Genomic DNA, 23547 nt, shown 5'->3' with positions numbered 1-23547 from the left:
AATTTTCCTTATTTGTAAAAATATATTTATGGCTCTTGAATAATTTTTAAATTGTTGTGAGGGACAGGATTTGCTCTTCCAGGGGTTGGCAAACTTTTGAGATGGAACGTACCCAAAGAGCTGCATGTGGCTCATGAGCTGCAATTTGCCGACCTACCTGTGCTAGAGTAAACTTGGACAGGCTATTGAAACTTAATTTCCCAACTCACACATTCGGATAAAAATATCCTCTCCAATAAGTGATTGTGTTAAGCTGTAACACTCCCCAAGTCCTTTGTGGAATCACAGATACCACAGAATAAACTTGGCGACATAGTTGGAATCAATAGCTAATTGTTAACTAAAACTCAGTCTTCTATTAAAAATAACAATGACTATCTTTAAATTATGTATTCCCATCATCCTAGAAATAGCAGAGTTAACAGTGGAGATAATACTTTCTTAGTTTAAATCATTCAAATACTTTAATAAAATAGAAAAAAGGATACACTGAGCAAGAGGAAAAAGCTTATGTGAAATAATGATAATAGAAAGCACTTGTGGTCATTTTTATCCTAACAATTATTGGCATTGGCAGTAGCAGGTAAGAAACATATTTGCATTTTATTTTAATCGATAAACACCAGGTATATCATATAGGTAGGTATACTTGAGTATATGACTATAAACATTATGACTATAAATGATTAAAAATATAATACCACACCTTAGAAAAGAACTCCCTAGGTAAAGAAAACATAACATTGGTATATTTAAGAATCCTATCTTTTTCCTGTCTAAAACCACCAATGGCTTTCCATCATCTTACAGATAAAATAAAACAAACACACGATCCTGACTTTTCAGGAACTGGACCTGCCTGTTTTTCCCATTCCACCTCCACTGCCTTAGATCCTGGCTCTGCAGAATTAAGTCTTTAGTCTTTAGCAGGGGATGCCCTACACAGAGAGTAAAGACATTGTAAAACAGAGAGATGTAGGAGCCCCATGGGGTTCCTCATCTGCCAAGTTTTCTTTCTGGTCTTAGTCTCATAGGAATTCTTGCTACTATTTTCATTTTCAGATTCCTCTTCTGTAACACTGTGCCTCCATGCAGCTTCTAGATATTAGTCAGTGACTGTGTTAAGCAGTGTGTGTGCAAATATATTATATACACATATATATTCTTACACACATACACACACACACACATAGATACACACATACTAAATATTTAGTTATCAAAACAATCCTGATATGTAGTAATGATGATTCCTGTTTTACAGATAAGAACATTGAGGCCCAGAAAACAATGAGAAACTCAGGTCTCTAACAAACAGTGATTGAGCCCAGCATCAGGCTCAAACCCCCTAAATGCCAGAGCTCATGTTCTCACACAGTACTCTCCTGCCTGTATAACCTGTGCAATGTTCACTGCTGTCAGCTACTCAGATAAGGCCTTAGCTTATTACTAATAAAAAAGCAGCTCTCTTCCAATGGAGAAGTATACATTTGATGACAATATTTGGGGAGTTAGTTGGGCCGCTAGCTAAAATATAAAAATAAGTTAAACTCATCCCACTCTATCTATGGAAGTCCCAGATAGAAAGAGTTCTTACATTTTTATGAACAGTGAAGGTATTTGTTCATGAGCTGAAAGACAACAGCTGAAAATCTGAATTCAGTGTTTTTCAACATTACTGACATGTTGAAATGCAAATTGCGATTGTTAATAATGTAGATGTGACTGGCAAAATTCTAGAGCTTCCAGGAGCAGACCCTGAGAAAAGATGTATGTTTCATATCTCATTTATATATGAGGGAGATCATATTTTTGATTGATGTTTAGATGACTAGAGTCAGTTCTGGACACATCAGAACAATGTTTGAGCAACTGTCTGGGCACTCTGTGCACCTGTCAAGCTGATACACGAAATGAACCATCACTCCCAGTTTGTACATAGGTCAACACATCTTCAAGCCCCCCTTGATTAAAATTTTCTTTCCCCAACCTCACACAAGAAAATCATTGTCTTACTAAAGCTCATCAAAGCTTCACAATGAGTCAATTACAGGAATACAAGATGAATGTAAGTGGCACATAAGAAAGCTTTTTGGCCATAAAAGCGATAGTGCCATGATCCTCTGATAGGGTCAGATGGGGATGAGCCCCGAGCAAGCTTCAGACACAGATTTCACCACAGAGTACCGCAGTGACTGAGACGCCCCGGCGGGATGTCCTGAGTCTTATTCATCACTTCACATCTTTAGCTATCTTTTTTCTTCTCCTTTTTAAAGCCCATGGCATGTCCAGCACCTTGAGTCCAAATTTTCTTTAATCTCACCTAAAGTGAAACTAAAAGCTTTGTGCAATTTTTCCCTAAAGTACCATGTATTAGGATTTTTATCCAAGAGGTTTAAGGATTCTCAGTGATTACATTTCAGAATCTTAGCTACAGTGGAAGTTGGTGCCGTGTCACCCCAAATCCTGTATTTTATCTACTATGTCAAAAAAAAAAAGAAAAGAAGCTGAAGAGTGGCCACAATGGCCACATGTTGCCCAGTGAGTAGGGAAGAAGGTTTGCAGTTTCATAGGCTAAAAAGGTAAACTATCAGAAAATATCCAAACTTCAGCTTAAGTTTAATTTTCAAGTGCATATCAATATTTTAACCCACAGTTTCATAAAGATCAGGTTTTTTTTCAGATATTGAAAAGTATTTTTCTTACAGCCCAAGAATTCATTAATTTGAGTCAGCAAAACTGGTTTTCAGTTTCTCTTGTTTTGTTTTGTTAATTGTATTAAAAATGATTTGGGGACCTGTTTTGGAATCAGGATTTTCAAAGTCAAAGTTTATAAAATCATATCACAAAATTATATAATGTTCAACATTAAAACACTCTTCAAAGATACGTGGCAGACCCTGACATTTGAAAGATGATGAATTTGCAGCCAGTGATTCTAAGCAGCTGCTCAGTCACATAGCTCCTATGAGCACAGATACTCTCGTCCCTCCAATCCTACTACTTGCTCCTGGTCTGGTTGTTTTCAAATCTCCTTGAACCACACGTTACAGAGAACCCTTGATGTATCCAGTAATTGTTCTTATCCTAATTATTTGATATTTGAGGCTTAGGAGGGTAAAGAGTGGCAGCATGTTTGCCTGTTTAAGGATGCACACAAAGGAAAGGAAGGGTCTTCAAAATATTGAATGTCAATTATAATTAAAAAAATTATATAGTGATGAGATGTAAAGCACAGCATAGGGAATACAGTTGATGGTATTGTAATAACTATGTATGGCGTCAGATGGATAGTAGACATGTTGGGGTGATCACTTTGTGAGTGATGTAAATGTCTAAACACTATGTTTTTTGTACACTTGAAACTAATAATAAAAGAACATAAACACACCCAGCAGTGCTCTCCAAAGAACTTTTTGTATGACAGAGTGGGCAGCATGCGGAACACAGGTTACAATGCAGCATTTTCTGAATGACCCCACTGCGCTAAGCCTTGGTTGTGATGGCTTTCCAAGGCAGCAGTTTCCCTTCTAGATATATACCTAAGAGAATTGAAAACAGGTATTCCACTGAATACGTGTACATGCATGACCATGGCAGGACTATTCACAATAACCAAAAGGTGAAAACAGCCCAGCTGACATTAGCAGATGAATGGGTAAACAAATGGGGTATAGCCATGTAATGGAAAAGTGCTCAATCATAAAAAGAAATGAAGTACTGATACGTGCTACAGTGTTGCTGAGCCTAAAAAATGATGCTAAGTGAAAAACACCAGATATGAAAGGTCCCACATTATAGTCTTCCATTTATATGAAAACTCATGAATAGGTAAATTGATAGAAACAAAAAGCAACTTGGTGTTTGCCAAGAGCATGGGGGAAGGGGGAGTGAGGGTGACTGCTTTTTGGGTACAAAGTAATATTTGGAACTAGATAGGAGTGATGTTTGCACAACACTGTGAATATACTAAGTATCACCGAAGTATACACATTAAAATGGTTAACTATGTGAACTTTACTTCAATAAAAAAATAAAGAGGAGGTGGAATGATGGTCTATTGCCATGCCAACTTGGCTAGACTACCGTCCTCTATTATTCCAACAGTAGTCCAGGTGTTATAGATATGACTAAGGTATTTTGTAGATAATGGCTAAAATCCATATCAGATGACTGATTATTTTAGATAATCTACATGAGTCTGATTCAATCAACTGCAAGGATTTAAGAGTGGAGTGGCTCTTCAGGCTTCTCTGAAGAAGAAATTCCACCCATGGACAGCCCATGCCTGATGGTTCCAGCCTGTACTCCCTGAGGGCTGCCCCATGGACTTCAGACATCATACCCAGCCTCCATAATCACGTAAACCAATTCTTCACAATAAATCTCACTTATTATCTCTTACTGGCTAGGCTTCACTGGTTGAACCCTTACTGACACAAGTGGCTTCTATATTTGGGAGGCTTGGCATCCAAACTATTTTGTTCTTCCTTAGCCAGTTCTGCACCAATTCCCTCACAAAGATAGAAATCCTAGAGAAAGAGAAAATAGTTCCAATCTAGTACTTTGGAACTTCAATTACACATAGCTTTTGAAGAAATTGATAAATAGATATGATGACACGGTGGGATTATGGCAGGTTGGTGAAAGAAAAGGCCCACTGGTGAGCCAAGGACGCTCATTGAGGGGGGGAAAAAAAAAAGGAAGAAAATAATTTTTCCCCAGCAATAAGGAGGTCCACCAACTCTCTTTCCCAGCATGACTTTGGAAGTTCCCCCAAAGAGGAGATTGGAACACACTTTCCGAGGAAATATGTCTATTCATTCCCAGGAGAGTGACCTAAAGATAAAGTGGGAGTTTCTCTAATTAAGGCCCAGCCACCTCCTTCAGTGTAGCTCCCTATCAATGCATTCTAGCCACCGTTCTGATATATGGAGAAAAGTCCAGGATCATCAGAATTCTAAGGAAATCCTCCAATACAGTGGTCAGCAAACTGCAGCTCATGAGCCACATGTGGCTCTTTGGGTACATTCCGTCTCAAAAGTTTGCCAACCCTTGGAAGAGCCAATCCTGTCCCTCACAACAATTTAAAAATTACTTGAGAGCCATATATATTTTTAAAAATAAGGAAAATTTAAAGTAATATTATAAATGAAACTGTGATAGTTTTATTTTCATTTCAATTTTACTTTAGAGCCACATGTACCCAAAGAGCCGCATGCGGCTCACGAGCCACAGTTTGCTGATCCCTGGCAGCTCTTTCATCTGAAAAGTTTGCCGATCCCTGCTCTAATAGCAATGAGGAAGATCAAATTACATAACAGAGAAAAGTCATCTTGGAGAAAGAAACTATGTAGACATATGCAAAACACAGGGACATACACATTCAGACCTTTAATATCCTCACAGTGATAAGAAAAGATAATTCAACCTTGAAACCCCACATTAATCTCAAAGAACTAAGCTGGTTCCCATGTATAAAAATATCCATTCATATCCCAAAAGAATCACTCTACCAACACACATAGCCCAGTCCCTGCCTCCCACAGCATGGCGAGGTAGAATCCATAGGTCCCAGGATAATGTGAGCTATTGCTGGCATGGAAGATGCACATGAGATTTCCTGTTCAGAGATCTAGAGCAGCTGATGCAACATGTATCTGACACCTGTGCATTTGCTTGGTGCCTCTGAATGGAAAGACACCACTCTCAGCACAGCTGGAAATGGTGTATTCATAAACAGGGGCCTGGAGCCTCCACTCAGGACCAGATTACTGCTTATAGATGGGTTTACTATTGACATCTCCTTACTCTTCCCTTAGAATCAAATGTCCATGAGTTAGAGATCAATTGTTCTGTAATCACTGCTTATGTGCAATTTTATGTCCCCACCCAGTCCACTGGGTTTTTAGGGCAGAAACAACCTCATACCCTTCTCCAGTCATCTCGGGACATCTAGCTGCTGTGGTCAGTAATACAACAGGGGCTTGGACAGGGTTATTTGGTAGGCTGATTGGTTCATTCTCCCTTTCCCCAGCCTCACCTGGGTCCATGTGTAGCACACTTACTGGGGTCACGGCAGCTGGGCTCAGCTATGACTATGAAAAACGTGAGATCCAACTGCCTATCTGGCATTCAATCCCTGAATCCAGTTCCATTAAAGTATTCAAAAGCCTTAAACTAAGTGTGACTTAGAGTGATCAACTGTCCAGTATTGCCCAGCAGTGTTCCAGTTTGAGCACTGAAAATCCCACATCCCTGGAAATCTCTGACTTTGGCAGACCTGGATGGCTGTTCACCCCAGTATGGATTACAAAATAAGGATTATGAACACAGGTATTTTCCTCCTGAATTGAAAACAGTCACTCTATTTGTAATACACTAATCAAAAGACCTGTATTGTAAATACACATGGAGAACTGACAGAGCAAGAAGGCTATGCTTTGAGATGGGGTGATGAGAATATGGATAACAAAAGGCCCCTTCCTTCAAAGACCACCGTCTTCCCCAGGGAAACAGCTATGTACACAGATAAGAAATACAAGTCAGGGAACTGTCAGTGTGGGTGGGGGAGATACACCTCTTGCAGTAGTTGAGTGATGTGGAAATCGCCACTGTGAAGATTCTGAACTGCACTGTCTCCAACCTAACCTGGTCTGTGGCTCTCCTACCTGTCCTGGATGATATGGATTTCACAAATCCAGAAGCAGCTGAGCAGGCCTGGAGAATGGCTTAAAGGAGAAGTATCAGCTTTATAATGTATTATACAGTGGGCCCCAAGCTTGTAAACATGGGCTTGGGCCTGGATTTCCTTCTGTAATGACTGCCCAAAGCTACAACTCTTCTCTTATTCTCATGTGCTCTTTTTTCTAGTCCACCTTACATTGTTATCCACCTACCCAGTGATGTACCCAAACCTTCCAATTCCTACTGCATAACCTTCACTGGCACCTGTCCCCCAGCTCAGTTGCTATGCTGCAGGTCCAGACTCTTGTCCTTTCCTACAGGAGGGTTAGATATTAGCATAACCTCCACACCAGTCTCTCTCCCCATCTGGCCTGTTACTTACAAAAGAGACAACAGCAGCTCTGACATGAGAGTTCCCATCAATGGCTTCTCCCATCTTCATAATGACGTCTGGGTTCCTTTGCAGAGCATTGGTGATCCTCTGTAATATGATACCAACTGAGTTTTCCTTATTCCTCTCTGTACGCCTGCATGAACGAGACCATCTGAAGATGGACTATCAATTGTTCGTAGCACCCTCTTTGCCTTCATACTGTCATATTTGGTTCACGCCATTCCTCCTTCCCAGAATGTGCTCCTTCTATTGAGAGTAAACCTGTGCATCAAGACTAGAGTCAAGGGGGTCTCCTCTCTGACACTGTTCTATATCATCTCAGCTGAAATGGTCCTTCCCTCTTATGAATCCTAAGCACATTCAATTGCATAACACATTGAAATTATTCATATTATAATTATTTAATATCTTATCTCCATAGATACGTGTTTCATCGCTTCGGGAACAAGGATTCCTAGGCTATACCTCTTTAAAATTTTTCTCAGTTTCACTTAATACCTTGCCTTGTACACAATAGATGCTCAAAAGATATGCATTGAAATGAATTATCCATGAATAATGCTAGGGAAGAATATTCCTAATTCCAAACATTGATATATTCTTAATCTTTTAAGAGAGACATAGTCTATGCAAAGCTTATATTCTATAGAACAATTTTGTAAAATGTGAGGAAATAAATGGAAAAGCAAAGCATATATTCAAGTTTTTGAGGAGATTAGAATAGACAGCAATTCATTTTAGGGGACAATCTCAAACTAGAAATGTTCTAGGGAGAATGATTTACTTATATATCCTTCTCACTGGAAAGCAGGAAATGTGACTCTTTATCAAGCAAAGGAACATTGGTCTATTGGCTATGGGTGTTGAGTACTGACACCGCTCACTGGCAATAATTCTGTAGAAGTGAAATGGAAAATCCAGGGATTCAGATCAAATCTCTCCTAGAAGTGGATGTCCCTTAGTCACTCCTAAGTGGAAATGAGTTTCATGCTATTTTAACCTGTTTTAATACTCAATTTATTATCATTAATGACATCCTCCAAAAATAAAATCCCAGTACACTAAGTAAGTAGTGGCCACTTGACCCTCCCTGTGCCTTAATTTCCTCTCTGTCTCCATGGGAAAGCAGTGAAAATTCCAATCTGGGCTCATCCCACTTGCTCATTTCAGCTTCTGATCAACTAGATGCTTCCACTCCACCCAAGCTCAGGAGAGGTAACAAAAAGGCTGCTGCAGAGTTTATTACTGTTAGCTTGGGTCCTCTTCACTTCATCACCTTGTCAACACTGACATTTATAATCCTGCCCCAGAGCCCCCAGGCAAAGGGTAAACAAATTAATAGCAGTGCCATTAGCAAGGAAAAGGGATATCAGCCAAAGGAAATCATAGGTAGAATGGCTGTATGATCTTATTAACAATAACTTCTGTTTTCAAATACTACCATGTGCCACACATTATCCCTTTATCTTCATAATAAATCAATGAAGCAAGTATTACCACTCCTACTTTACAGAGGAGGAAACCAGGGCTCAGAGAGGTGACCTTGATAGTGACATAGCTAGTAAGTGACCATTATAGGATTTGAGCTCTGAAATGTCTGATTCCAAACACATTCATTTTTCACTTTATTGCCAGGCACTGTTGTGGAAAAAGAAACACAGTGTACAGGGGACTGGAGACAGTCATCCAAGATCTAGCCATATTTATCTGTGTGACATTAAGCCCACTGAAGAACCATAGAACACTTTATATGTGCCCACCAATAAGGCACGTAGCAAGGAGATAAAACCATAAGTAAGACTCAGGTCCTCTCTTTGGAACCCTGTGAATACCTCATGCTGAGAATGGGAGAGGGATGGAGGTGGTGGTCCACATCTTTAAAAATCAGACTATATCTCATGCTTTAAGCTTAGTTGATCCACCAAGTATCACGTTGATACAATCCGTCAGAGGCAGCTCATTCCTGAGGACATACATTTAAATAATGTCAGATAGGTTTGGCTAGGTTTACCTCTTTTATGGTGATTTCATCAAAACTAACAATTGACCACATCCATACCTTCACTATTTATCAAGCAAAAACTGGAGTCAAAGCTACATAATGCCTTGTCTATTCAAGCAGAAAGGAAGAGTGAAATGAAAGCTTGGCTATATGAAGAGTGGGCAACTGTCATCTCTCTACCTTGTAAATCCTTCTCACATACCTGAAAGTTGGTCAAATGTTATCCTCAAGCAAAAGAAGCTGGATTGGGTGGGTGGCTTCTTATGTTATTATTATTACTATTATTGCAAACATTTTTTTTTTTAATCTGAGCCATCCTGCTACCTGTTCGGGATGGAAATTGAACCACTGTTGCTCAGAGTTCACATTCTTGAGCGAGCTCTTAATCAACTGAGCCATTTGGCTGGCCTGGTTATTATAAACATTTATAAGGCCTTTATTATATATCAGGCTGTGGATGAGAAAGGGGGCACATACTAAACCTGACAAGCTCAGGGGAGGCCAGCATGGCAGGTCCTACAAACTCAGGGACCGAAATTAACCACATAGGATGCTCTGAATACAAAAATTCTTAATTAAGAGAATGTCATGGTTTAGTAGTCACATCCTTGGCTTGTAGCTTCCTTAACAAAGGTCAGTCCTTACCTTAAGTAAGCCTGTCTATTGTCTTTTTGCATCTAAAGTAACATTTTCTTGGAAAGTAGAGCAATCCCTTTTTTCCAGACCCTCAGGGCACAGACACCCTCATTGTTATCTTGTTTCCCAAATACCATCTCTATGTGCTGTAAATGTTAATTGTTAACTATTTTGTACCCATCTATGTATTTCCATTTTACTTTTTATCCAATTCCAGAGATTTCCTTGCTTTGCTTTCTCCTACTCCCTTAATCTACCACCAGTGGATTTCATGTAACCCTCCTCCTTTGATTCTAATGTATGAAATAAGCTGCAAAACTGCCATTCTCCACAGCATTTTCTTAATCTCTTGAGATTTTGCTTCCTGGCAATTGTCAGCTTGGCTCAAATAAACTCATTAAAGTTCTCTACAGACTTAGACATTTCTTATATTGACAAGACTTCATGCTAGCCACTTTATTTTCAGTACCATCTAATCGTCCAAATAATAACAGGCATTATAATAATATATACCAATATTCTAAGTTAGGAAAATGTAGTTCAAGGAGTCAAGTAATTTTTCCAGGTCAAAGAGTCAGTGCTAGTCAGGAGTTATGATTTGAACTCAGGGCCAACTCCAATGGCTGGCTTATAATAAATATGCTATTTACCCTCCATGATTAAATCCTGGCCCTGCATTCTACTTTTAAGTACATCACAGCTGAGAACATAGTGTTTTAATTCAGGAGCCCTCAACAGAATTAAGAGTGCACATTTTCTGGAATATGCCATGCTCTTCCTTAAAAAGCAAAAACACAGCAGTACTAATGGGAGTGTGGAATCCAGACCCACAGTGTCTGCCTCTAAACACCAAATCTACCCCTTGCTAGTTTTGTGACATTGGACATGTCACTTAACCTCTGTGACTCACTTTCCTTATCTATAAAACAGGAATAATCATAGTACTTTACCATCCTGGGTTGTTATGAGAGAAAAATGAGTTAACGTAACTTAAAACTAGCACAGCACAGCATATTATTAAATAATAATACTACTAGTAAGTACCACTTATTATTATACTACTATTATTAATATGCTATAAATACTATGCTTCATTAGTATTATTTGATTAGTGAGGAAAACCTAGTATTTAGCATAGCCTAAAAGAGATAGTTCAAAACCTGAAAAACCTTTAATGCTCCTCAACTCACCCTGATAATTTTCATTTGAAAGAAGTAAATTTTAAATTAAGCAGGATCTTTAGAACAGGGACAGTTTGTTTGTTCATTGATTTGCTTATCTTTGGTATCTATATGGCCTCTCACACTGCATGGTCCACAATAATGCTCAATAACTTTTGTGTGATGAGAACTAATTTGAACTTTTTATCAATAACAGTAGTGCTGTGGCTTCAATAGATTGCACAAAACATCCTTAGCTAACAGCCAGACAAAGATATATAAAGCCAGGCACTTCTTGGAAGGCCATCCCTCTTTGAAACCGATAGTACAGCTCCTCACAGCTGAGGACAATCTGTACCTGGAAACAGCATATCATAACATAACATAACTAGCCTGGGCAAAGCAAGGGAGTGATTGTATTGAATGAGTGTGTCAGGGGCATGCTGTTTAAATAGTGTTTTTTGTTTACAAAAACAGACTTGACTTTCACAGAGTAACTAATGCTGAGCATGGAGTAAGTCTGGACCCCTATCATGAAGGAATTCATTTAAAATACAAAATAAAATTGTGTTTTAAATGAGAAGATAACACACATTTCTGTTACATGAGATGAAACTAAACCATCTATGGAATTTCTCCACGGAGGGAAATGCAGTTCATTATTTTTAAAAGAAACAATAACAAATCCCACATAACCCAGTTGCAAGTCAAAGTCACTTATCTTCAAAGTAGAAAGTACAAGATGTGTGCATTTAGAAAGTTGAGATGATTACTGAAACTGGCATTTCAGGATGCTTTAAGCACATCGTTCATTTCACAAGTAGGTCAGGTCAGATTAATGAAACAAAATATTTTATTACACAGAGAAACAGTTTCATTAAGAAATTTCTGGACACATTATGAGAAAATTACACACATTATTAGGATTTGAGTCAGGAAGGGGCTATGGTTTGGAAATATATTTATTTACTAAAGAACTAGAAATGACCATAAACAAGGTGAAACATTAAGAAACCTATGCATTCAAAATGAAATCATTCTTCAGAGCAGTCTCCTAGGAAGCTATAAACATGCTCAAAAAAAAGATGACATGCATGTCTTAAAAGGGCATCTTTCAACTATTATCTTTTCAGTTGCAACACACTTGGACTGTCGACATATGCAAGCACAATGCAGTCCCAGAATTATGCACAATTCCTAGCCCTCCTCCTGTTACTGCATCCTTTTCTCTCCTGCTTAAAAGAGATAGCTGACTGCAAGTGAGAAAAAGCAGTATTATTACTGAACTACTGTTGATGCTCTTCCTCATAGTCTGTCTCACTCTCTGGTGAGAACATCTCGACTTCCACCTGAAAGTAACATTTGCCTGTTTTCAAAATATAGAACTGACATCTTCAACTCCCCAGAGCCATAGCTGGGGGCATAATCCAGTCATGGACATTGAGTATCCCACTCTCTTGGACATTGTCGTCACCTGGGATTATCACTTGACACACAATGGTCCTTTGAGATTCAATCCAGTACTTTTTCTAGACATTTTAGAAATGAGAGGCTTTCTTTCCAAAGGAGTTGCTGAAATGAAAGTATTTAAGCATGGAGTTGCTGATACCACCTTTTTATCATTGAAATCCTGCCTGAGAATGAATTCCTCCCGAGAGATAAGAAGAGTCAGAAGTAGACTGAGAAACACACAGATTCACAAAGACTGAGTCACAGTCATATTTGAGTTTCTGAACCCAGCTGTGTCTGAAGCAAAACCTATGCTTTGAAACTGCTGTTTTCACAAACTATTATATTTTCTACTGTCGCTGGTTAAGCTGGGATGAGCTTCCTACACCCTTGAAGCAGCCCTGGTTGAGAGTGACTCACAGTCAAGTCTCCACAGTTTTTCAGGTTCAGAACTGCCCTTTTGGAGCACTTCTGAGTGCCTCTTTAAAAGTCACCTCCCAGTTACCTTTCCAGACTCATGAAAACAACAGCAGTTCTCCGTTCTGTTTCCACAACTTTTAAAAATAAAAAATGCATTAAACTAATATTTATTTAGTGTGTGCTAAATACCAAATAATTTTCATAGTGTCTTGTGGAATCCTTATACAGATCTATGAATTAACTGAATTAAGTGTTATCTTATTAATTTTACCAACAGGTACTACCGATCCATTAGAAGACTTCACCATGGCCACACAACAGTCATGATGGGAGAGAGAGCAAACATGAGTCAGTTTGTCTCTAATAAGCTGTGCAGGTTTCCCTCAATATAGTTTCACTTCCAGGTTTAATATCAACTGAACCAGATTTGAATCATAAGAAAGGCCAACTGCATACAAAAAAAAAACATAAAAAGAGCAACAGTCTTCCAAAATATGTACTTTGAAGTACCCACCTTTCATTTATATGCATAAATTCTGCTGTGCTTTCCAAAAATGGCAGCTATAAGGCATTTTCTTGGGAAATGATTTAACAAGAAAACAATCAAGGTATTCATCCAACAAAGCTCTGATGTTGCAGAAGACAAAATAGGTTTCAAGTTCAAAACTGAGGGATTTGGGAGAATTAAGATCCCTATTCTGTAGATGCAATCAGAGCTCACTTCATTTTAACAGGCCAAGAAAAAATGCTCACAGCTAGCCCTGCAATTTCCGGATTAGCTCAGTTTTATGCAGGCTGCGAAGGAATTCTTCCAATTTCTGTGTGGCTTCTAGGGTCAAGTGAACTTTGAAGCTACATGAGGAAAAAGCCATCAGAGCAGAAGAATAAAGTCTCTGCCAGGTGTGAGCTTTGGCCTATCACACTGCAGGTATGCAGGAAATAAATGCTGGCTGTGTGAAAATATAGTTCTGTATGCATTCCCTGAGTGCAAATCTCATTTAAATACCTCTTCAGAATCTGTAGCTAAAGTTTAAAAGCTGTATTACAATTCCCTTCCACTTAGCCTTTAACATGTTTCCATATTTTAAAAAATAAGAACTTCATAAATTTGCAGTACAGTAAGAACCGTCCTCTTAGGAAGGAATAAGAATAGTAATAATAATAATAATTTCCTTGGTTGCATCAAGAAATTGTTTGCTTGATTTTTATCTTGTAATCAAATTTAATGATGTATTCTGGCACAACAAATTAGGGTAAACTAGGACCAGAAAAAAAAAAACAAAAATAAAAACAAAAAAGGTACAGGTTTTTTTTTTAGAAGTTTCAAGCTTTAAGCTTTCAAAATTTCTAAGTATCTGAATGTCTATGATCTTGTATCAGGTCCAGATTAGACAGAGATTTAGAAACACACAGATAAATTATACTGCTTTAATGCAAGAAATATACTTGTATATTTTCTAAAGAATCAAATAATTTCCCAGAAACAGGTGATCTTGTCCAAATGGGTGACTTCTTTAAATATGCACTCTCTCTTTTTTCTTTTTAATGTTAATTTCTCTTAAACCCATTGATGCAGTAGACCAGACCAAGACATCTTCCTTAAAAGTCAAGGAATGTCAGTAAACAAAGGAATAAACTTAGCAACATCCCAGGATTTACCATAGCTGAACACTCACAATGCAATTTTAATGTCAATGACTATGTTAGCTAATTTCGTGGACTCATCTCTACATCATAGGAATTCTCAGGAAAGACTTTTATTCACCGTGGTATGTATGTAGCACATAGCATGTAGCACCAATATCCTCTAAAATGGCAGATTGGCCCTTCCTATCACAGAAAGAATAAAATTGAACAACTTGTTCTTGCTTTGCAGTAGAATGCTATTCGAGATACTAAAGAAAACTGGGGCAATAGTTTGCTCACCCTTCTTTGCTCTTGGTATCTATTATGAAAAGTGCTTGCAAATCCATGCTTTACAATGAAAATGTCCAACAAAGTGGTAAGCCTTTTCTAAAATGGTGGAGTGGCACTGCATATGTCATTAATGCCATTTTATCCACTTCTGCACCATTTCTTCATGTGTCCTCCACTCCTAGCCATATTCTTTCTGATGCATGAGACTCACTGCCAAAGAGTTCGCAGGGTTAGTATTCCTCCATAACAATGCAGCTGATGTTCATACCATCGTCCCTCACCTTCAGCTAGAGAATTTTTATAAACTAGAAGTGTTGAAATCAATTGTGGGTCTACACCCTCCTGTCAATTTAACAGCAGTTTGGATGGGAAAAAAGGCCAGCAGACAGGCATTTCCTACCCTCAGAACAATGAAGACATTTCATTGGGTACTCTTCCTCAACCTTAACCAGTTCTTCCTATGTTTCCTCACAAAAAATCCAAAACAAAATGACAAGATGCCTCTCAATAATTTAGTAACTTGCTTTAAAGTTTCATGCTTTCAGTCTTGTATATATGGGTTTAATACAAAAGACAGAAAGGCCACAGGAATGCCATACATAGTGTTGAGGTTAATGGAGAAAGACTTTTTAAATAAGAGGATGATTTTGGAGCTTCCATCACACAAAGCAGGTGCCACAAGAAAAGCCTGGGTATTGTGGTCACACAGCCCTAATTATCTCTCCTCCCAAGATTCTTCATATTTGGTTGAAATGAGGATTCAATGACTCAAGGTATATTGCTTTAGTAGCAGAGGACATAAAATAGACTATATACCCTAAAAAGTAATTGTTTCATTCAAGCCAATAAACATATTTTAATGTCTTGCTAAGTTTCAGGAAACAAAGAGGAATCCTAAGTTTGGGGGAAACTTTTAGGAGAGAGAGGATGACACCAAGGCAGTGAGCCATATACCAGCATTAAGGATTTATCAAGGGAAAATACCTGAACCATCATGGAGCAGAATAACAATCCAAGACTTGAGCCCTTACCAAGTAGAGATGTTGAACCTGAGACTCCCACATTAAGCTTCAGTGAAAAGTGGACTAAAGAAAAGGAAAAAATCACCTAATAGCAAAGGAATAAACATAAAACCTCTGATGTGGCTCTGAATTGAAAAAAAGAATAACAAAAATAACAACAAAATGATATGTTATGATATTAATAGTAACAACATTTCTGCCAAGACTTCAACCAGAGGCTTGCTCTCAAACAAGCCTAGAGTTCAAATTTATATTTAGTGTCTGTTCAGAAAAAAAAATCCAAATTGAGAAACTGAAATAAGCCTAAATTGGTAGTACCCCCTGGCACCTGGCAGAAGTAAACACAAATCTTGCCTGGAAGAAAGCTTCCCAATTTCTGATCATTACAGTTCCTCAGATTAATGTCAACCAATTACACACACACACACACACACTCACACACACACACACTCACACACACACACACACACACACAGTATAAGAGAACAAGCTACCATAAAAGAGTTAGAAAACAGAAAATAACCAATTGAGGCCCCTACAGACTTCTGATATTGGCATTATCAGAGACAAAATGCTCAATAACTATTGACAAAATACTTAAAACTATAAAATGACAGAAACAACAAAAAAGTGGGAACAACAGCTATCTTCACAAGCATGCTTGAAAAAGAACAAAATATTTTAGAAATAAGAAGAGAACATAACCAATGAAAACCAATGAAAAGTGATTCATTGAATAGATTTAATGGGATGTTAGGCATGCATGAAGAAAGAAATTTAAATATAAAACCCAATAAATTGACCAGAATGTAAGATAGACAAAAAGTAAAACTTATTATAAAACTATGGTAAGAGACATGAGGATAAAGTCTAAGATTTAGCTAGTGCAGGCCTAAAGTAATTGAACAGAGAGAATTAGAAAAATCATTATTTGAAATGCTAAGGATTTGTGAGAACTAATGGAAATAAAAATGCATATGGACTGGATACATAGACAGAGGAACTAGTGCATAATACAGGAAACAAAAATATCAAATTGGATACTTATAATCTACAACCAGACACATAGTAATAAAACTGCAAAACAACACATTAAAAGAGATGACCTTAAAAGTAGCTTGTGGGTGTTGGGAGTGGGGGTGGTCAGTACAACTTTCAAAGGCAGGACAGACTGACAGTAAGTTTTTCAACAGCCACAGCAGAAGAAAGGATAAAAGAGAATGGTGATATGCTGCTGAGGATTCAAAACTGGCTCTCCAGCAGAGAGGAAGCCTGCCTTGTAACATTTCTGACTAACATCAAGTAAACACTCTTGGAACTGCCATTTTCAAACTACCATTGTGACATCACTGAATGCAAAATTGGGCAGAGATGTGTGTAAAAGTTCTCATGAGCCAGTGTGAGCTCACTCCATCACACGTCTGAATAATTCTTTCAAAATCTGAGGAGAAATATCCTTCAATATTGAATCGCATGTCTAGCAAAATTATTTTCCAAGGATAAAGGTAAAATAAAAAACATTTTCAAATAAAGAGCACCTGACCAAGGAAAAATTCAAAAGAACTTACTATAGAAAGAAGGAAATTAAACCTGGTAAGTAGGAAGTTCTGAACTATAGGAAGGAGTGAGGAACTAGTAAATTAGTGACTGCATTGGTAAGTCAAAAATAGTGTGTCTACATAAAAATGCTTGGTTGGTGCAAACATAACTGAGGTTTTTGCATTGTTGAAATTTGCCATTTGATATTGGAATACATTCTTCAATAACTGTGGTTATGTTATACATCATTTTAATGCTCATTTCTCAATTTATGTTTTTTGCTAATGACTTATTACTTGCTGTTTATTTTATATGTATTTTAAACTGTGGAAATGATGTTAGACAAAAAGCAAATTCAAGCGATTTTCTTATTTGAGATCAAAATGGATTGTAAAGCAGACAATTCACAACATCAACGCATTTGGCCCAGGGACTGCTAACGAACGTACAGTGCAGTGGTGGTTCAAGAAGTTTTGCAAAGAAGACAAGAGCTTTGAAGATGAGGAGCATAGTGGCTGGCCATTGGAAGTTGACAATGACCAACTGAGAGCTATCATTGAAGCTGATCCTCTAACAACTACACCAGAAGTTGCCGAAGAACTCAACATTGACCATTCCACAGTCATTCGGAATTTGAAGTTAATTGGAAAGGTGAAAAAGCTCAATAAGTTGGTGCCTCATGAGCTGACCGAAAATAAAATAAATCCTATTTTTGAAGTGTCATCTTCTCTTGTTCTATGCAACAATGAACCATTTCTCGATCAGGTTGTGATGTACAATGAAAAGTGGATTTTATACAACAACCGGCAATGACCAGCTCAGCAGTTGGACAGAGAAGAAGTTCCAAAGCACTTCCCAAAGCCAAACTTGCACCAAAAAAAGGTTATGATCACTGTTTGGTCATCTGCTGCTGGTCTGATCCTCGGTAGCTTTCTGAATCCCGGCAAAGCCCTTACATCTGAGAAGTATGCTCAGCAAATTGATGAGATGCACCAAAAACTGCAATGCGTGCGGCCAGCATTGGTCAACAGAAAGGGCCCAATTCTTCTCCAAGACAACTTGGAGAAGTTGCCCGACTGCACGTTGCACAACCAACACTTCAAAAGTTGAACAAATGGGGCTATGAAGTTTTGCCTCCTCTGCCACATTCACCTGACCTTTTGCCAACTGACTACCACTTCTTCAATCATCTCAACAACTTTTTGCAGGGAAAATGCTTCCACAACCAGCAGGATGCAGAAAATGCTTTCCAAGAATTCAAAGAATCCCGAAGCACAGATTTTTTTTTATTACAGGGATAAGCAAATGTATTTCTCATTGGCAAAAATGTGTTGATTGTAATGGTTCCTATTTTGATCAATAAAGATGTGTTTGAGCCTAGTTATAATGATTTAAAATTCACAGTCTGAAACTGCCATTACTTTTGCACCAACATAATAATAGAAGGAGGTAATGGAATAAGAAATAAAATTCAATCTAGAAGTAGGCCACTTGACTGGCCATTTTGGAAACTAAAATGGACATTTTTAGATCTGACTGCAGCTAGGTTTCTGGATGCACATTATGTTCTGGAAATTAGAGTATCTAATTTATAAATTGGGAAGGCTGTCATGAGAGCAGAGTTATTGTTCTGCCTTTTCAGCTGTTTCTATTGGCCAGGAAAGTTATGGTAATATGAATTGTCCTCTGTCACCACTTTTCAGAGACCTCCTTCTCCTCTTGGAAATTAATATGCAGTACTGGGGTCACAGTGGTCTCTGGACTCCAGTCTAGAATCAGTGACATCCTCATAGGTGATAGCTCCCCAATAATCAGCTCAAAACTGCTTAGGGAGTCATTCTGAAAAACTAATGAGTATCTACACCATAAGGGCTATCAACATTTTGTAAGCAAATAATTTCCTGTGTTAAATTCATCCCTGCTTAAAATGCCTCCAGTTATTGTTTTCTGCATGGCACTGTGATTGAGAGAGTAAGAAAGAACAAGATAGAATCACAAGAAAAGGTGAACAAATAGAAAAAAGGAAGCAGAAACACATTGCACCTTATAAGTAACCCAAAAATATTGGGTTGTCGGAAAAGGCATGACGCATTTTGCAATGAAAAACATATAAATAATACATCATGACTTTTCTGACAACCCAATATAAAGGGGGTTACTTTTGCCAGTTTGTAAAACAGAGATGGCCAGATGAGATATCACAAAGTTCAGCTGTACACTTTTCATAAGATTATATATGAGACTTAAAGAAAAATGAATACCAGAAGAACATATATAGGAAAAGATAGACTGGGAAAATATCAACTAAAGTAAAACTGAGTTGCTATTTTAATAAAAGACAAAATAAATTCAAGCACAAAGATAAATTAAAGTTAAAAACATCACTTCAGTATATATATATATATATATATATATATATATATATATATGCAAAATGTTCAATTCATTGAGGAAGTTTCAATCTTCTCTGACCTAATAAATACCTTCATCATATATAAAATGAAAATTTACAGAAATTCCAGTAGGAAAAAGGAAAATCCACTATTATTGTAGGCAATTTCAATTCTTTTTAAATTGTTGATGAATTAGGTAAAGAGGTTAAAGATTTGAGCAAGCCAATAATTGGGTTTTCAAATCCTCAACGTCTTTAGGCAAAAATTAAGTAAATTTTAGTAAAAAATTATGTAAACTTTTAAATTAGTAAATTAATTCGAAATTGAGTAAAAAATGTACTTAATTTCTGTGTTAATTTTTCTGATTCCAGCTTCTTCTGTAATATAGATGTAAATGCCAGTTCCCTGCCACACTTATATCTTAGTTTCTCCTATACCAGAAATCTTAGTTCTAGATCTTGGATATTATGGGAGCAAGAAGCTCCAGCTCTGAATCATGAAATGTTCTGATAAAAATCATTTATTTATTCTTTTAGTTTAACAAAGCCCACTAGAAAGCTGTGGACTAGAATACAAACCTGTGACTTTGCCCAAGGTGAGTGACCTTACAGCCCTGAACTCCACTTCTGGGGAGAAGTTATAACTGAGTCGGAGTTGCTGATCCATCTGCAAGAAAACAGAAAACAGAGGTGCATGAGCAAGGTCTGCACATAAAGGGAATAAAACACTCACATCTGGAAATTGCTTGAAAACACACAAAGCAGATCCCTCTCTGGGGCTGTCCCTCTGGAGAGATGAGAGGTGCCTTGCTAGTTCTCCCACAATGCACATCGAATACCCCTTTCTTTCCTCTTGGCTTTTACATAAGTCTTCTCCCTGGGAAATTCTGTACAGCTTTTGACAGGTATTTATCTACCCACTGAGATTTTCTCACTGAATTCTTTGCTGCAAACAAAGAACTCTTAGGAACGTGCTGGTAGGATTAACATTAAATGGAGAGCAGGCACTCATTCCCCATTTCTTTCCCCCTCGCATTTTGTCCTTAGAGCCATCTCTGTCCCTGTTGCTCCATTAACTTTGACCTTGTTTCATTCAGATGTGGACACTGAGGGCTTTTCCCGGCACATATTTCAGTTTGATGAAAGTTTGATCCTGGGGAGGAAAGGCTAGCTGAACAGTTGCCACCGATGTGAACCACACCTCACAGGGGTAAGCAAAAGCCACCACTGGGATTCTGCAGGACCTTATTGCTGGAATCCTCCTTTAGGAAACCCTCGTAAACTCTGCCACTGCTAATTCCAGTTCCATCTCTTTGTTATCCTCCTCTTTCCAAGGTAGTTTCCCCAATCCATCCCGCTGTTTTCAGTCTAGTCAAAACCTACTGTTTTTCCAGACTCAACTCTGAATATTCATATGGTGTTATTCTTAGAAAGAATGTCACCTGGGGGGACAGCTGATTGGGACCAATACCCAGTTCTCTGCACACATTTGTCCTGTAGTGGTTTCTGCTGTGAGAGAAGTCACTCGTTGTGACTTGTGGTATGTGATTGTATGCTTTATTACTTTTCCATTTATGAAATTAGACTGTAATAGTATTTGTTAGTTATTGAATACTTGTTATATGAGACACCATACTAAAGTATCTTTCAAAATGTATTCTTCCCAACAACACTATGAAATAGGCATTATTATCCCTGTATTATAGACTGGGGAACTGATATCATACAGAGATCAACAACGTTGCCAAGGCCACACCCTGTCACAAAGCTGTGTCCCATTGTCACGTGGCCCACACACCATGTAATATGGTCTTTGCTTTACCATCCATACCTCTTTAGATATTTGAGCAACTTTTAGAAAATCACTGTGTTTAATTTCTGAAGTTATAAAAAATTAATTCAATAAATGTTTTAGTATCTACTGTGTGCCAGACACCTTTCTAAGTGCTCCCAAGAGTCCACCCCCTCCAGGAAGCTTTCCTTGATACCTTGATTAGATTAATTGATCCTCTTCTGTCATGGTGTCTTTTTCTACTCTAATCTTACATTTAAAATGCTGTGTCATAATGATTCACCCTTTGTCTCTCTCTCTCTCTCTGCACACTAAACTATTGGCTCTTTTAGAATATTATATTAGTTTCAGGTATACACCATAGTTATTCAACATTTATATACCTAAAATAGTGATAAACATGATAAGTCCACCAAATATCTGACACTGTACCATGCTATTACAATATTATTGACTATATTCCCTATGCTGTATATTATATCCCCACAAATTACAAGTGGAGATCTGAACCTCTAATTCCCTTTCCCTTTCTGCCCTTTAAAAAAAATTTTCAATTATACATTTAATATTTTATATCAATTTCAGGTGTACACCATAGTGATTACACATTTATATAATTTAAGAAGTGATCCCCATGACTAGTCTAGTACCACCTAGGATATACATAATTATTATCATGTTATTGACTATACTTTTTATGCTTTACATCCCCATGATTATTTTGTAACTACCAATTTGTACTTCTTAATCTCTTCACCTTTTTCATCCTGTCCCCCAAGACTCTTCCCATCTATTACCCCAACAAATCAAGTACCCACCTGATGCCACACAAAGTTATTACACCATTATTGACTATATTCCTTATGCTATACCCTACATCCCCATGACTACTTTGCAAAAACCAATTTGTACTTCTTAATCCCTTCTCATTTTTCACTCATTCCCAACACCCCCTCCCATCTGGCAACCATCAAAATGTTCTCTGTATCTATGTGTTTGTTTCTTTTCAATTATTTTTTTTTATTTAGACTTCACATATAAGTGAAATCACATTGCATCTGTCTTTGTCTGTCTGATATACTCCACTCAGCAAAACACCCTCCAGTCTATCCATGCTGCCACAGATGGCAAGAACACATTCTCTTTCCTGGCTGAGCAATATTCCATAGTATATATGTGCCGCCTTCTATTTATCCGTTCACCCATCAACGGACATCCAGGCTACCTCCACATCTTGGCCATTGTAAACAATGCTGCTATGAACATATGGAGGCAAACATCCCCTCAAAGTAGTGTTTTGGGTTTCTTTAGATACATACCCAGAAGTAGGATTACTGGTTCTTTCTTTGTCTCTTAACATATAACACTTGTTTTAAAGTTTATTTTATCTGATATAAGTATTGCTATCCCAGCTTTTTTGTTTGCTCCCGTTTTCATGAATTATCTTTTCCCATCCCTTTACTTTCAGTCTGTTTGTGTCTTTTGATCTGAAGTGAGTCTCCTGTAGGCAGCATATATAAGGGTCTTGTTTTCTTATTCATTCAGCCACTGTATGCCTTTTGATTGGAGTATTTAATCCATTTACATTGGATTAAACAAATGCAAAGGATTTGTTGATAGATACAAGTTATGTCGATTTAAGTATACATATTTTTATTTTTTTCATTTTAAAGAAGCTCCACTTCTTTATAACATTCCCTGTAATACTGGCTTGGTGGTGATGAACTCCTTTAGCTTTTTCTTTCTAGGAAGCTCTTTATTTGTCCTTCAATTTTAAGAACTAACCTTACTGGGCAGAGTAACCTTGGTTGTAGGTCCTTGCTTTCTATCACATTGAATATTTTGTGCCAATCCCTTCTGGCCTGCAATGATTCTATTGAGAAATCACCTGCCAATCTTATAGGAGCTCCCTCATAAGTATATAGTTGCCTTTCTCTTGTTGCTTTTAGGATTCTGTCTTTGTCTTTGGCCTTTCTTATTTTAATTATAATGTGTCTTGTTGTGGGCCTGTGTGGGTTCATCTTGTTTGAGACTCTCAGACATTCCTGGACTTGTATGTCTTTTTCCTTTTCCAGGTTAGTTTTCAGTCATTATTTGTTCAAATAGGTTCTCAGTCCCTTGTTTTCTCTTTTCTTCT

At 37.7% G+C, this 23547-nt stretch overlaps 1 protein-coding gene across 2 annotated transcripts in view; it reads right to left on the bottom strand.

The window, feature by feature from the left end:
- The window catches only part of CNTNAP5 (contactin associated protein family member 5), a 464696-nt gene that overhangs the window by 58576 nt on the left and 382573 nt on the right, over positions 1-23547 (bottom strand). For both annotated transcript variants that reach the window (XM_019626328.1, XM_019626329.1), the window contains one exon: positions 20198-20285. In XM_019626328.1, coding sequence (XP_019481873.1) covers positions 20198-20285 — 88 coding nt within the window. The remainder of the gene's footprint in view (positions 1-20197; positions 20286-23547) is intronic.

This window comes from Hipposideros armiger, unplaced genomic scaffold (assembly GCF_001890085.2).
Source record: "Hipposideros armiger isolate ML-2016 unplaced genomic scaffold, ASM189008v1 scaffold_665, whole genome shotgun sequence".
NCBI lineage: Eukaryota > Metazoa > Chordata > Mammalia > Chiroptera > Hipposideridae > Hipposideros > Hipposideros armiger.
Note: the sequence above shows the minus strand (reverse complement) of the source record. Positions and strands in the feature narration are given on the sequence as shown.